The sequence below is a fragment of the Xenopus tropicalis genome, chromosome 5, assembly GCF_000004195.4.
Source record: "Xenopus tropicalis strain Nigerian chromosome 5, UCB_Xtro_10.0, whole genome shotgun sequence".
Taxonomy (NCBI): Eukaryota; Metazoa; Chordata; class Amphibia; order Anura; family Pipidae; genus Xenopus; species Xenopus tropicalis.
The window spans coordinates 18,545,982-18,560,620 of NC_030681.2; the positions used below are offsets into that span (position 1 = coordinate 18,545,982).

General features: G+C 38.5%; 1 protein-coding gene across 1 annotated transcript in view; it reads right to left on the reverse strand.

The window, feature by feature from the left end:
* lrpprc (leucine rich pentatricopeptide repeat containing) overlaps positions 1–14,639 on the reverse strand; it is an 83,039-nt gene that overhangs the window by 36,876 nt on the left and 31,524 nt on the right. Inside the window, 1 exon segment of the mRNA NM_001045738.1 lies at positions 10,514–10,721. Coding sequence (NP_001039203.1) covers positions 10,514–10,721 — 208 coding nt within the window.

Sequence of the window (14,639 nt, forward strand, 5' to 3'; positions counted from 1 at the left end):
TCATATATTGCCTGCCCCGCCACTGACTTAGTCTCTATAAGTCTTTATTAGGGAAACAACATTTATGTAATTTATGTAGTCAGTAAAGTTTATTTTGCTCAACTAAAATAAAAAAAAAAAAAGGATTTGGAATTATTTCTGAAGGTGATTTTAATTTAAAAATAATTTGCACAATAAATAAACCCAAAAAGATTGTTTTGCCTTCAATAAGGATTAATTATATCTTAGCTGGGATTGAGTAGAAGGTACTGTTTCATTACTACAGAGAAAAAGGAAATTATTTTAAAAAATAAATAAAATTATTTGATTAAAATGAAGCCTATGGAACATGGTCTTCCTATAATTCATAGTTTTCTGGATAATGGGTTTCCAAATAACAGATGCCATACCTGTACTACATATTACATAAATGTAACAACCATGGAAAGGAAAGTTATTCCACAAAGTCAGGGGCACACTCAAGGGGCAATATGTAACCGTGCAGTCAGTTATCCCAATCGAAGGCTAAGACTATATGTACAAATGAATATTACATATATGGTTGCTACATTGCAACAAACACTTTCTCCTGCAAGACTTTTTTTTTTTTGGTTCCTCATTTAGACATAAATTTTGCTTTTCAGAACTGTGAAACAATTACCCCTGCGACTGTCTATATCAAAATCCCCGCAGCATGAATAGAACTGTTTTAGGTCAAAACGATTAATTAATGAACAATTACGATGCCACTCAAATGGACATGCTAATTGACTCTGGTCTCAAAACGCTTGATTCAAGAGAGATTCTGCTTATGCGCCACAAAGAAAGGGAAGGAAAATGAACTGACAGCGCTGGGAAATGGGAATGGAAATTATCATTGAATTAAAAGCAGATTTATGGAAAGGCACAAAATATCTCAACACATTATATTTTATAGTTGAGCAAAACAAAACACTGACTAATATTATGGACGCATCAAATAAAGACATTTTAAACGCTAAAACTTGAAATATGGAATAGAAACTCAAATAAGCCTAAGAACTGGAGAAATATATAATGAAAAAATACAGAACAGCTTTGCCATTGGGTTTAAAAGAAACCAGTGAAATTTGCACTGTGCCCAAGACCAGCCTACAGCACACACATCAAAATGGCCTCTGAGCGCCATGGTTTCCCCAAATCAAAGTATCCAACAGCCCTCTTGTGTTTAATGGAATGGAAAGACAGAAAAGTATCCAAATGATTACTGACCAAGCCATTCAAATGTCCAAGTGTAGAGTGACTGACAGATCTAGCTCGCAAAGGAACACCTGGGTGTTCTGGGTAGTCTGTGGTGGGTGGGATTGTGGGGGGTAATAAAAATAAAACAGTTCTCTGTTTGGAATATTGACTAGATTCCTATTAATAGCCGTTTGTCAGTATCACGTATTGGGAGTCAAGCACCATATGAGCAAAATTAAAAATTATACAAACTAAAATTTCTAATGTGAATGGGGCTTAAGTTTAAGATGGACTTAATAGTACACATCTTGGAAAGTCAATTATATTATAACAGAAAAAGTATTATGGATTTTTCTTTCACCCCAAAGAATAAATCAAGAACGAAGCAAGATGGGTTTCATAATAGATGGCAACATGTCTAGGGACTTAAGGTGGCCATACACAAGCAGATTTTGGCTACAGATTTAGGTACTGGTTGATGGGCCTACTAGTTAGATAACTGGCTGAAAAATGGCCACATATCTGTCAGGTTTTTCTGTTGGATTGAGGACACATCAGCTTGTTGATGTAGTCCTTGATCCAATGGCCTGTATCCCTCCTCTTCTTGCTTTGAATTCCAAAAAACAACAGTGAGTGCAGAAAACACATCTTAATTTAGGATTGTTGGGAGAAAATTAAGACAGAACTAAGATGATGAGCCATTAACACTACATATTGGAGGACCCCCCCCCCCCTCCCCCCCAAAAAAAGGTCAAGTTCCACTTAAAATTGCCACCAGTCTAACAGCCAGATGCAGAATTAATCAAGCCAGTAGCCATTTATTTGCTAGGATTACCAGAGGAGATGCATGCTAAAATTGGTCGTGGACTATTTGTCATGTAATTCAAAACATGCCATTATCTACAAAAACAGTTAATGGAACAGAGGTGATAATGGGCCGTCAAATTGACAAGGAAGAAATCTGAATATGGTTGTGTGTGTGTTTTTTTTTTTATGGGACAAACCACTGAAGTGTTTGACATCAAATCAGTGGTGTACTTTGGGAGAATACGTTGATGTAAGAAAGCCTTAACGCATCAAGTAGATTCAGACCAGCTATTAGGAAAGCTTCTATGATGTGCAGATAGCAGAAAGCATACAAATAACAGTACAACCATAAGATTTTAGTAAGGCCCCTGAATGTTAGAGTCTTAGAAATAATGCCTATATATTGTACATCTTGCTTTCACCCCTCCTAAATATCTGCAATTCATTGAATATGCATCTCATGTTCCAGGGAGTTGATTGCAACTTTGTTCTCAGGAACAAAATCAGAACATGTATTTTTCTTAGGGGCTGCTGCTTCATTTGATTTGTCAAGATATATGGCTGTCTTTTGCTAAAATTGACCATGACCAGCTGCTTGCCAACATTTCATTTTATAACCCGGATCCAATCCAACCCAACCCAATAGATGATTTCACAAATGAGCTTGTTAGGGGTGGGCCAATGACTTGGGTCAGCGGGTTGATTCAAACCCAACTTGCCTCTAAATAAACAGGGTTCCTGTTTTATGTTTGTTCCATCACTTGCCAAGATTTTTAACCAGACCAACCCATGAATAAAGTAACAAGCAAAAAAGGGTTTTGGACCAATCAGCCCTTCACTTAATTGGGTGGTTTATAACTCAACTCCTGACCTGGGTACCTCAGTTATTAATTTTAAGAGACCACCCTGGAATTGCAGTTGTCTGCCCAAACTAAAAATAAAAAGTAATTAAGCCCCATTTTCCAGGATTCGGCATGAGTAGATAAGGAAATAAATGAATGTAGGGACTGGGACAACAGTCCCTACACCAATGGCGCTTACCGTCTAATTTAAAGATTAGCCAATCCCTACATAGAAACAGAGGCAGAGAGAAGAGGACACATAGATGTCATGTAGGATTTCTGTAGCATCCTGTGTATGTGCTTGCTCTTAGCACTATATCTATAAAGTAAAATTAAGCCGGCCATACATGCACCGATAATATCGTTTCATACGGTGAGTGTATGGAGGCTAGACGAGGCGGGTGATATCGCAAAAGGCTGCTGATATCAGTCGACTCGTCCATCGGCAGAAGGAGGTAGAATTTCTATTTTTCTATTTCCAAATTTAACGATTCAGCCCTGAACGGCAGTGGAGGGTGGGAAAGATCAAAATTGCTATGTGTATGGCCACCTTTAAAAAAAATGGGCAATGGTCTATATCAGTCCAAAGAAGAATGAGCATATTTATGTATTGATTTATCTGCTGCCTTTTTCTTAACTAAGGGGTTCCTAACCAAATGTTTGTTTTCAATAGGTGGGATCCCAAACCTCGCAAACCTCAGCTTTACTGGGGCATGGCCAGAGGCAGGTGATTAAAAATATAGTGTTAACCTCTGCTAAAGTCTCATTTTGCCAGTACTGCAAACATATTTACACTGCTGAAATCACTTGCATAAACAAATGCATGGTTTTGGGCATCAAGAAAAGATTATTAACTCCCTTCCATCACAGTACTTCAGGCACATATGGGGTTAACTCCCTCACAACCTACTATTTTTTCTACACTTTGAAACAAGTCAAAACTGCACATTCTTACAAGTGGTAATTACATTATTAAAGGTTAATTTATAATGGCACTGCTTACACTGCAGTTAATTTACATTTTGTCAAGGAAAAAGATGTGCAAAAATACAATAGTTTGCTTCAAAAGTAAAGCAATTTTCATGACAAAACAAACAAAGCATTTAAAATCAGCTTGTTTTGCTTCTGAAGAATTATTTTTTTTATTGACTTAGTGGATTAATGAATTTAGTTCATCAGAATGACAAAAAATTGTTTTGTTTCAGTATAGGGTGTCTTATTAACAGAGGCTGGTCCGAATTGCTAAAAGGTACCCTGGGAATGTAAAGGAGATGACTGCCCAATAAAAAATGCTTATAAAATTAAAAATAATAAAAGAAAATTGCAGCTGTGGGGATCAGATTTTGTAGCGTCCCACAAAATCTTGTGCTTTGGCATGAAAAGACTGCGTTAGATAAAGTCTGACCCACAAAATCTGATAAAAATGCCCCATTTAACTTAGCGCTTATTCATTCTAAATTGCATATAAATTTCTATATCAAAATATATTGGACTGCAATGTTCATCAAAAATGATCCTGTAAATAGGTCATCCTGGGCTTCTGTTGAGACAATACTTGGACAAGTAACAAGTGCAACGTTTACTCCCGCCCAAGCAACCTGGGTGGGGGAGAGATATAAAAAATAGTTCTTGTAACCCAGAGCAACCACCCTGAAGGTCTGCCATTTGAAAGCTATGGGGCTGTTATGAGTTATCACACTTAGGTCAAACTTTGCACCTGTGTTATCACATTACTACCGTAGGGGATAACAGAGAAAGCATCAATCCAGAGATCACAAAAAAAACCCCAGGATCTGATCCTGAAGTTTTCAATTAAAAAAAGAAACACCAAAAAAATATGACTCCAAAACACTGATTTTAATTGGAGTGAAGTGTGCAGACATTATGCATAAAGATTAAGTGAAGTAGCAATTTACCTAAGGGCTTTGCTGATTGAAAAGCAGCTCTCAAACCTCAAATCGCTAGAGGAGAGAAAGGGAATTATAAGGGGGCTTTGGGGGGGAGCACAAATCTTAAACAAATCCCTCAGCCTAAATCTGAAGCAGATGTTGGCATGTAGTGAAAACAAGACCGTAAACCAGATTTGGAAAATGACTGCTAACCCTTTGGCTACTGAAGAAATGCGAGGGATGGGGTCGATATCCAAACTCTTGTTGGGGTGTAAACATTTTATCATCGTCTACTTTTTTTTTTTTTCCCCAGCAAGAACTGAGAAGTCTTCAAGGAGACTGCTGGTATTACAGTTACAACTAACCCTCACCCAAAAAGGAAAAAAAAAAAAAATTTAACAACTGTGTTGAAGGCTTTGTAATTTCCCTAGGTACAATTTAGCTGTCACTTATTTTAAAATTTACTCAAACATGCATTCCGAATAGCACTAACGTCACATGTCAAGTGCTTTCCAGCCAATTAAGTCTAAACTGGAAGTCTGTGTTAAACAACTGAGTGATTAGACAAGATAGCTCATTTCCTTGCTCTTTTGTTCAGAATAAAAATACCACATTTATATTATCAGGCTCAACAGGATTTTCTGACAGAGAGAATAAAAAAGGGGGAAAAAAAAGAATTAAAAAAAAAAGAGCGCTATCGAACAGTGTCCGTACAAAGCCAGTCATTTAACAATCATCCTTCAAAAAGCAATAGCCATGAATGTAACTTAATTATGACCTAACGATCCTTGACGAAGCATCATCTTATCAGAGTCTTGTTCCCTTAGGGTGAATAAATGGCTTCTGTCCTCTGGTGACGGTACTAATCCTAATTGCAATGAAGGAGAGAGAGCGCCATGGTTCCTTCATTATGGAGACAAAGATAGAGTTTCTAAAATTTAGAGAGATTTCGAGGCCTTACTTATAAAATAGAATAAATGGAAGTTGTGCTCAAGCATAATTGAAATTGTGTAGTTTAGGTAATGGTGCAGCAGAATGGCCAATGCTATTGCAGCAGAAACTGACGTCAACAACAAAAAATGGGGTATGGGGATATCACCTTCTAGCTCCTACAACAGACAAATAAAGAAACCCCAAGCATGATTTGCCTTCGCAATCCAACACCTTTGGTTCGCGTTTTCAGTTGACAATCCTAGAGCTGTGCCAAACTTGGGGGGTTCAGTTATCCACAACAGGAACTAAGAGGCAGTATTATTGTCTCAGGTTTTTTTCTTGAAAAAATGAGGACCTGATGTGGCATTAACCATGAAAGATGTCTTGAAGTACAGCATTACAAGAATTTGTACCGGTCACTGTATTTAAGGTTCTGTAAAACCCTATGACAACCATTCATTTTGGCTTGTACCCTTCTGCAAATGGCAGTGGTCAGAAAAAAAAAGTGGTGCATGTAACCAGCCAACGAACGGATACTGGAAGAAAATTAAGTGTACATTGGCAGAAAAATATGTTTTTGTGCATTTACCTTTCGTATGTGCCCTTAATGAATAGACCTAGTTACCGTATATACTCGAGTATAAGCCGAGTTTTTCAGCACAAAAAATGTGCTCAAAAACTCAGCCTCGGCTTATACTCGAGTATATACGGCTGACCGTACCGCTCCCCATACTGCTCCCAGTACTGCTTCCTGCTGCGTCTTCTCTGTCTGCTGGCAGGTGTGAGCGGGGGACCGGGTCAATTCACGGACAGGGGAACGCACATTCGGTGCGCTCTGACACTGGTGACATTCGTGCACGGGATGGGGGGTGCAAGCGCCGGTAAAGTTGTAGTGTGGCCGTCCGCGTGTGATGATAGGTGGGATCTCCAGCCGGCATGACCTCGCTTCCCATGAAGCAAATAAATCAATAATATTCGGCGCACTCTGACACTCCGGCATGACCTCGCTTCCCATCAAGCAGCTCTGACACTGCTGACATTCGCGCGCAGTGTCAGAGCTGCTTGATGGGAAGCGAGGTCATGCCGGCTCTATACTGGGGCTGCAGTAGGACGGGATGTGGGGGGTGAAGTTCAGCTAATAATATTCGGCGCTGCTGACTGCTGACATTCTGACACTGCGTAGTGATTTATCTGCCTGATGGGAAGAGAGGTCATGCCTGCTGGAGATCACACGCCGATGGCCACACTTCAACAAGCTTTACTGGAGCGTGCACCCCCGCGGATGTCAGAGTTAGTGCACTCCCATATCTTCTGTGTTTCCATGACCTGTAAGATCCTCTGTGTATGTGCTGCTGTTTGGTGGGAATGGAGCTGCAAGGCACAGTCTGATTATTCTGCAATCTCCTTTAGTCACATGCATGTCTCGTGTGTGCACTTCATTGCTTTTAGTTTTATTGTCTTTCATTGCTGTGTTTTTATATGATATGAACATTACTTGTAGAGCAGCAGGACTAGCAACAACAATTTCCCAGCATGCACAGTCAGCCTTTAGTGCTACAATGGGAGTATGGTGTGCTAGTACAATTAGGCAGGCATAAGGTAAATGCTGTGTATATAATGAGGTTTAATTTTTCCTTAAACCAGTAAACTGTTATCTTTCTAGCTGAACTTCAGCCCCCACATCCCATCCTACTGCAGCCCCAGAATAGAGAATGGTAGTGTGAATGCCTGTAACTGATGAGAGGGAAAGGGGTTAAAATAGCTGGTGTGCATTGTCTCATAAATCACCTTGTGGTTTGACACACTATTCTTTCTCCACCCTGGTTCTGTTGCTATAGCTCTCTTTTCTACAATACTAGCAGCTTCTACAGTGTTTTAAAGGACCAGTAATGTCATGTTGGGCCGCACTGGTATAATGTGTTTGCTTCAGAAATGCCTATAGTTTGCATGGATAAGCTGCTGTGTAGCCATTTGAAAAGTTTGAACTGCAAATATAATGTAAAGAATATTTATGTTCTCTCCCAGCAGTGCAGTTTAGTAAGACATTTATTTGTAAATGACATAATGAAAAAGGACATACCTTTCCCACCCTAGGCTTATACTCGAGTCAATAAGTTTTTCCAGTTTTCTTAGGTAAAATTAGGTACCTCGGCTTATATTCGGATCGGCTTATACTCGAGTATATACGGTATATGTGTTGCATCACCTACTTGATTATAAAAGTCCCACCAGCAAAGAGCTACCAAAAAACCATATAGAAGTATCATATCACCAAACCAGTAAACCTGTTTTTGGTGACCAGAATTAAATGAATACAAAAAGTAGCTTCAGCGTACATAATAAATAGTTGTTTTTAACACATAAAAAGCCATGATTAACAGGGAAAGATGGTATAAAAGATACAATAAATAGTGTTTTCCCCCAGTCATGCAATGTCACTTCATTAGGCTGGGGGGAACCACTGTTTTGCTACTGTTTTAAAAATCTGAATACTCACATGTAGGTTTGAGGATAATGCTGGGTTTCTGGGATCTGCCCACCAGTTTCAACTAGTTTTGACATGTAAATCATTGCCTACATCTTCAACACCCCTCCATTACATGCATCTTACATTTTAAAATATTACAAATGTAATCTATATAAAAGCCCAAAGCCATGCCTTTTTATGGTCATGGAAATCCTAACAAACTTCTATGTTATTTCTCGATAATTAAAAGTGACAGAAGCTAAACCTTACTGAAAAACAGCCTGAGATAACAGTATTAATGTCAGAACTACTTTTTCACTAGACCAGGCTACTAGATGGTTCAATTCTCAACCAAGGTGCAATGGGACAATCCCAAAGACTCAGTTGTGTGGCAGGTAAGACACTGTGGGCTTATTCATCAAAGGTTGAATTGGGAATTTCTGGCAGTGTTTAATGAATTGGCTTATTTATCAGAGCACTTCATTCTTCTCTCAGTGTACCCTTTCCTCAGAGGTGTTCAACAGCTAAAACCAAGCTAATGCCACTGTTTTTTTTATTAGAAAAAAAATCTTACAAGGCAGCGCTGAAATGTAACTATGTGAGTGACTATAAAATTTTAATTAAAATTTATTTTCCATGTCATTTGTTAAATGGCACCACAAATAGATCCAACTTGATTTTTATTTGTGAACATTTCATAATCTGGTTCACACCATCTTTCCAGTGACCACACACTGGTAAATATATCCATTCTGTTGTGAATAAAATGGTAATTAATACTGAAGCCAGCTAGATTTTTCTTAAGCTGCACCAGGATGCTAAACATTCCAGTGCTCAGCCAAGGCACAACTAGTTAGCAAAGGTGTGGACTTAGCACTGGTACTTGGTGAGGTTGGGTAATGGCTTTGGGAGCAACAAGATATCTGTAGGAATTGACCAATCACGTGAAATACTTTCAAAGCTTATGTATCTCATCTCCAAGTCCATCAGATTCATCATTTTTCCCTATCTACCCAATTCTGACAGAAGCATCTGGTGTTAAATTAATTACCTTTACAAGGTGATTGTTTTTACTTTGTGTGCTTTATCTATTGAAGTCTTTGAAAAGACAGGCTAGAAGCAATAATATTTTATTTTTTTTAATGCAAAATGTAGTATGTCCTTAGGCAAGCCATGACAGAGGATCAGCTGGTCAGATACCGAGCCTTTGGTTGAATAATACTGATTTCTTGGCATAACTGCCAATGTCCCATACAGTTTAAGGGCAGCATATTTTTAGGGTTGGGGAGGAGTCAAACATCAAAATTTTCTACCGTAATTTTCTTAAATAAATCATAGCATTGCTCTTATAAAAGTAATTGGATTGTGCGAAGTGCAGGACTATGGTAATCACACAGTGCTGGCTACAAGACCCCCCTGAGACTACTATGGCATACGGTATTGTCATATCCAACACAACACACCCACAAAAGCAGTATTCTCAGTGACTGCTACTGCTGAAATATTCAACTAAGTGTGCAGAGATAGGTTCAATGAACTGCCGTCATGCTGTGCACCAGACTGAATCTGTTTGAGTTGCACCACAGGGTGCCAAGGCTGCCCCAGGCTAAATCAATAGGTCTGCTTCTGTTTCGGGCCAGCCAGCATTTACAATAAATACAAAAAGCTTCCAAGGCCTACTTCTCACTGTGTTACCATAAAAAAGATAGAAGATTAACAGGGGTTTGAGAAATAAGTATGATATGGCATGACTTCAGGTTTAAAAGCCTATCTATGACATAAATCACAGGATTATCATAATTTGACTTATGTGTGATGGTAGCCAAGTCACGTGGCATTGGAGGATGATCCATATACAATATTTATGGCTACTGTATAGCTCTATTGCTATTAATGGAGAAGTTTGATGTTTACCTTTAGAGGAAAAAGCACGGCAGCACTAATAAACGGAAATATACAGAAATTAAGTGAAGCTTAACACTACATTCATGTTGTGTGATTTATTATGTGGGGGGGTGGTGTTTAGTGGAATTGTCCACTTTTTTGTGCAACTGAAACAGAAAAAAAAAAAAAAAAAACATCCTTCTGATGAGGAAAGTCTCCAATATTATTTGGAGCAGGAAATCTAAACCAAGAACAGAGTACTATACAGAGCCATTGCAGTCAAGGCTCGAGGAAGCTAAAGCACCCAAAACTGGTATAATCAGCAGTAACAAACCTAAAGGCCCTATTTATGTGACACCTTTGTAAAGGAAATGCTTTCATTCGAATGGATTCGGTTTGATAAAAACTCAAGTTAACTCAACCCAAAGATATCAAGAGACCAACACTGAAGTACTAAAGTTAACTGAAACTGGCTTTATAGACAAACTTACTTCTCCAGGTGGACAGATACCAAGGGTGAACAAAGGTTAGACGTGGGTTTGGCCAATCCCAGAGTCACGATGCTCTCATGTATCTTATCCACTGTCTCGGCATCACCTCTCAAGGCAGCGGCATTAAGGATGTGGAAGAAGGATGTGGTTGTTGTCTCTTTCAGTGGAACATCCTTCTCTTTCATCTCCTTTAGAACGTTAATAGCATCTACAATAAAGCAACACAAAGGGCCCTTAGGTAATTTCATGTAGTGAAAACAAACTGTTATTAAAACAGCATTTCAAACCCAGCAGGAATGCAAATTCTGGTGTATAATGCCGATTTCCAGTTAATTACTACTTGCATTTCTAAACGAGACTACAATTATAAATCCACAATAGCATGGTTTTATCATTTCCCTGCAACTGTGACTACAAATTACAGATAGCGACTGTGTGCCCACTTTGCACTGCATAACCCTGTACTGTCTGCCCTATAGAGGCACGATCCTAGTAAATGGATGCTTTTATCGTTCAATGCCAACATCTGCTAAATCACACCATTGTTTCTTCAGCAGATGGCTTGTCACGGGGCCAGATAATAAAGATGTGTTTACAGTGTATATAGAGCCAGACTAATGGCCTGATACCGATAGGGCCTGTTTGCTGTGTCGATACTAATTAGCCAAGCAGAGCCAATGAAAGCTTTCCAACAGACTGCATGTTAAAACATTAGGCTCATTAAGCCTCATTAAGAAGGCAGAAATAAACATTTTGGTGTGTGGGATAAGTAAAGGGGATTTAGTTTGTGTTGGTTTTTAATTATCACACTGGCAAATGTTTTGACCATTTTATATTAGGGATGTAAGCAACCGCACAAAGCACGAGCAGGCTGATTTCTCTGCTCTTCTAATTGCTTGCAAATTCATCTATAGGAGGGCAGTCAATAATGCTCTCTCATTCCATTAGTTCCTCTCACTTGTGCTGCTTGTTGATTAGATGCCTTGTTAACATGGTACCACAACTGACAGAAATTGAAGGTTATATTGAAATAGAACAACAATACAAAGGGCATCACCTGAAAAAAAAAGCACTATAAATACAAAGAAGCAACATTTTGTCAGTGCAAGAATTTTACTCAGATATAGTTCTGCAAGCTCTGGTGTTGACATCCACTGGTGCTGGTCTCTCTTGTAGCTATTGTTTGGTACAGTCTTCTTGATTTCATGGGAATTTGGCCACATTCAAAGAATAAAATATATATTCAATATTTGGAGCTACTTGCACCCTTTCCAAATCATGGAAAGCTGCTTCACTGGTGGCTAAATTCCTGGTCTTAAGTTAAAAAAAGAAAAGAAAAAAACCTACATTTTTTTGTTACCATGCGTAATTTTTTGTAGAGCCACGTTTCTCACCAATAACAGATAAAAGTAATTTGGGGCACAACAAGACACTTGAACAACAACATTTCACTGTTCATTAATATTAATTTAGTCCCAACTTTGTTAGCCACTATTCTTCTCAGAAGGCTTTCCACATGAACCTTTACATTGTAGATTGTAAGCTCTTTTGGGCAGGGCTCTCTTCACCTCTTGTATTGGTTATTGATTGCTTTATATGTTATTCTGTATGTCCAATGTATGAAACCCATTTATTGTACAGCGCTGCAGAATATGTTGCCGCTTTATAATTAAATGTTAATAATAACAACCCCTTGGGGTTTAAGTAATTTTTCCCAGTAAGAACCTAAAATTATTGAACCTGTAGGGGCTGGAGGGATAGGACAAATATAAAACTTTTTCAGAGCGTAAAGCACCAGTTTATATTCTGCTACTTTTAATATTTATGACACGATTAACAGAATTCTGTCTGTACGCATCCCCAACGAAAAGAAATACAAACAGCAAGTCTCATTAAGTCTCGAGTCCCATTTTTCAAAATAATTTACCCAATTTTTTTCTGCCAAGGCAAAACAGATGGGCTACAGTAATTTATGTTATTTTTTCATAAGTTGCAGGAAAGCAACAGTCGACAAAATAATTATGCTCTGCAAATAAAGCGTAGAAAATTCCTTCCCAATGACCGTCCTGCACAGGGCTAGGGGCGAATGCATTACTTCTGCCTTATTTATATTCAATGCATTGCCTCATTGATTCTGCACATTTCTCTACGCTGGTACATATTTTAAACAATAACAGAAAGCTTAAAGCTAAATTTGTTTCCAAGAGCTTGACCAAGCACATAATGTTTCCACTGAGGGCCATATTGGAAGGCAGCTGATGAAATACACGGCGAGCGCTAGCAAAGGTTTTGACGCCTCTTTGAAAATTGGAATTTAGCTGCATATTCAGAGCATTTAAATACAAGGCCAACATATGCGGGGCGACAGCCAACAACATTATGAAAAGGCAGAGGAATCCTGCTGGCATCTTATTCTTAAATATTAATATACTGCCAAATGTGGATCAAGGTTCACAGTTTAGCACATACTGAAACATACTGTTCTGCTTGTGAAGCTGTAAATCCAGAATTAAGGTTTAATAGTGAAGATCGGCAGAAATAAATGCAATGGAAATAAATGACAGACGTTGTACAGGATTGCACATATGTCTGGCATATTGCGCTCTTATGAATGGCTTGACCATGGGGAACACAGATGCGGTCACAGTTGGAAACGTACATCCCAACATGAAAGTGAAGTCTTCTTTGCCTAGTTTGACTATAATTAACAAAGGTTTGACCTGGATGTCTATCTTTTATTCACTCATCTAATATGTAAAGTTATCAACATCTTCTCTTCATTTCTTAAGAAGCCTACCTACGTGCTTGACCCTCAGTCTGAACTGGACTAAATGGGGCAATATTGATTTTACAGATAATGTGGAGGATTTTGCTCTAATGTAAATATGAGATTGAAATCAGCTTGTCATTCGACCTTCTGCTGAGAATTCAGTAGAATTATTTGGTGCTTCTCTAAATAGTGTTGGGTGGATTCGGTCTATGCCCGACGCCTAAAATCACAGCAATTCCTGCCACAATAAAGTTTTAGATGCAGTTCTGATACAGGGGCTGCCGACATCCTTTTAAAGATGGATATACATATCTTGCCAAATGAGAGGATCCTTACTCATTTTGCTTCCACTTGAACTGGGCCATTTTGAGCTGATCTTAGTGTTTGGTTCAGTCCAACAAGCAGTTCCAGCTACAGGCCTACAGAGACCTGTCTGAAGAGGATTACATTAATGTCGTCCTCCCATCAGGATTATTGTTGCCGTTAAATTCTTATTGCTGACTGATTGCTATGGGCAACATCACCGGTGACGCTGTCTTTGTAATAAACATGACCCTTTGTCTAGGCTGGAGGGGCCAAAATGGCAGCTTGCTAGCAACTCAACTTTTAATATCCATGCACTGTATGACTAAACAACTGGCAGTTAAGATGTTTATCACATGAGTGCACACTGTTGAAAGTCTGTCTTCAGCTGAAATGATTACTTATCGGCCATTCAAGCATGTCTACTTTATAGGTGTCAACCGTACAAAGAATAAGGCCTTTAAGTAGACTGTACTCCTTGATATGTCTGGGGCTTTCCCCCACACACAGCTGAATAAGACTCAAAATAAAACCACTAAACATTATGTAAGAAAGGTGGTTTGCATGGAAGGCAGATCTTGTGCAAAGGACAATGAATTTTGAACAATCGATTAGGTGGAAGTTGAGTTAGTACTTTAATATTGCACTTTCCCTACAAGGCCATGTAGTTGTTGTTGTGGCCTCAAAGTAAATAGATTAAGTAGGCTTTGTTTTTATTTTAATAAAACTTCTAACAAAGAAAAAAAACACAATGGAGATAAGTTCAGAAAAAAAATGAAATGGCAAAATCATTATGGGAGTGTTAGGGAGGTCTTAATTTATTTTTAAAAAATGTATTACTTTGCTACCACTTATAGACAGAACAAATACTGCAACTGTAAAGAAAATAATGTATACGTTAAATAATAGGTCTATCAAAAAAAAAAAATGAAAACTTTTGTTTGCTCATTAAGGCAAGAGATTCCCCAAATAAACAGTTTTGATGATACTGCCACTTTTTTTCACAGCATATTTTCTCCCCAACCCAAGAAGGTTATAGTTATAGGTTTTATG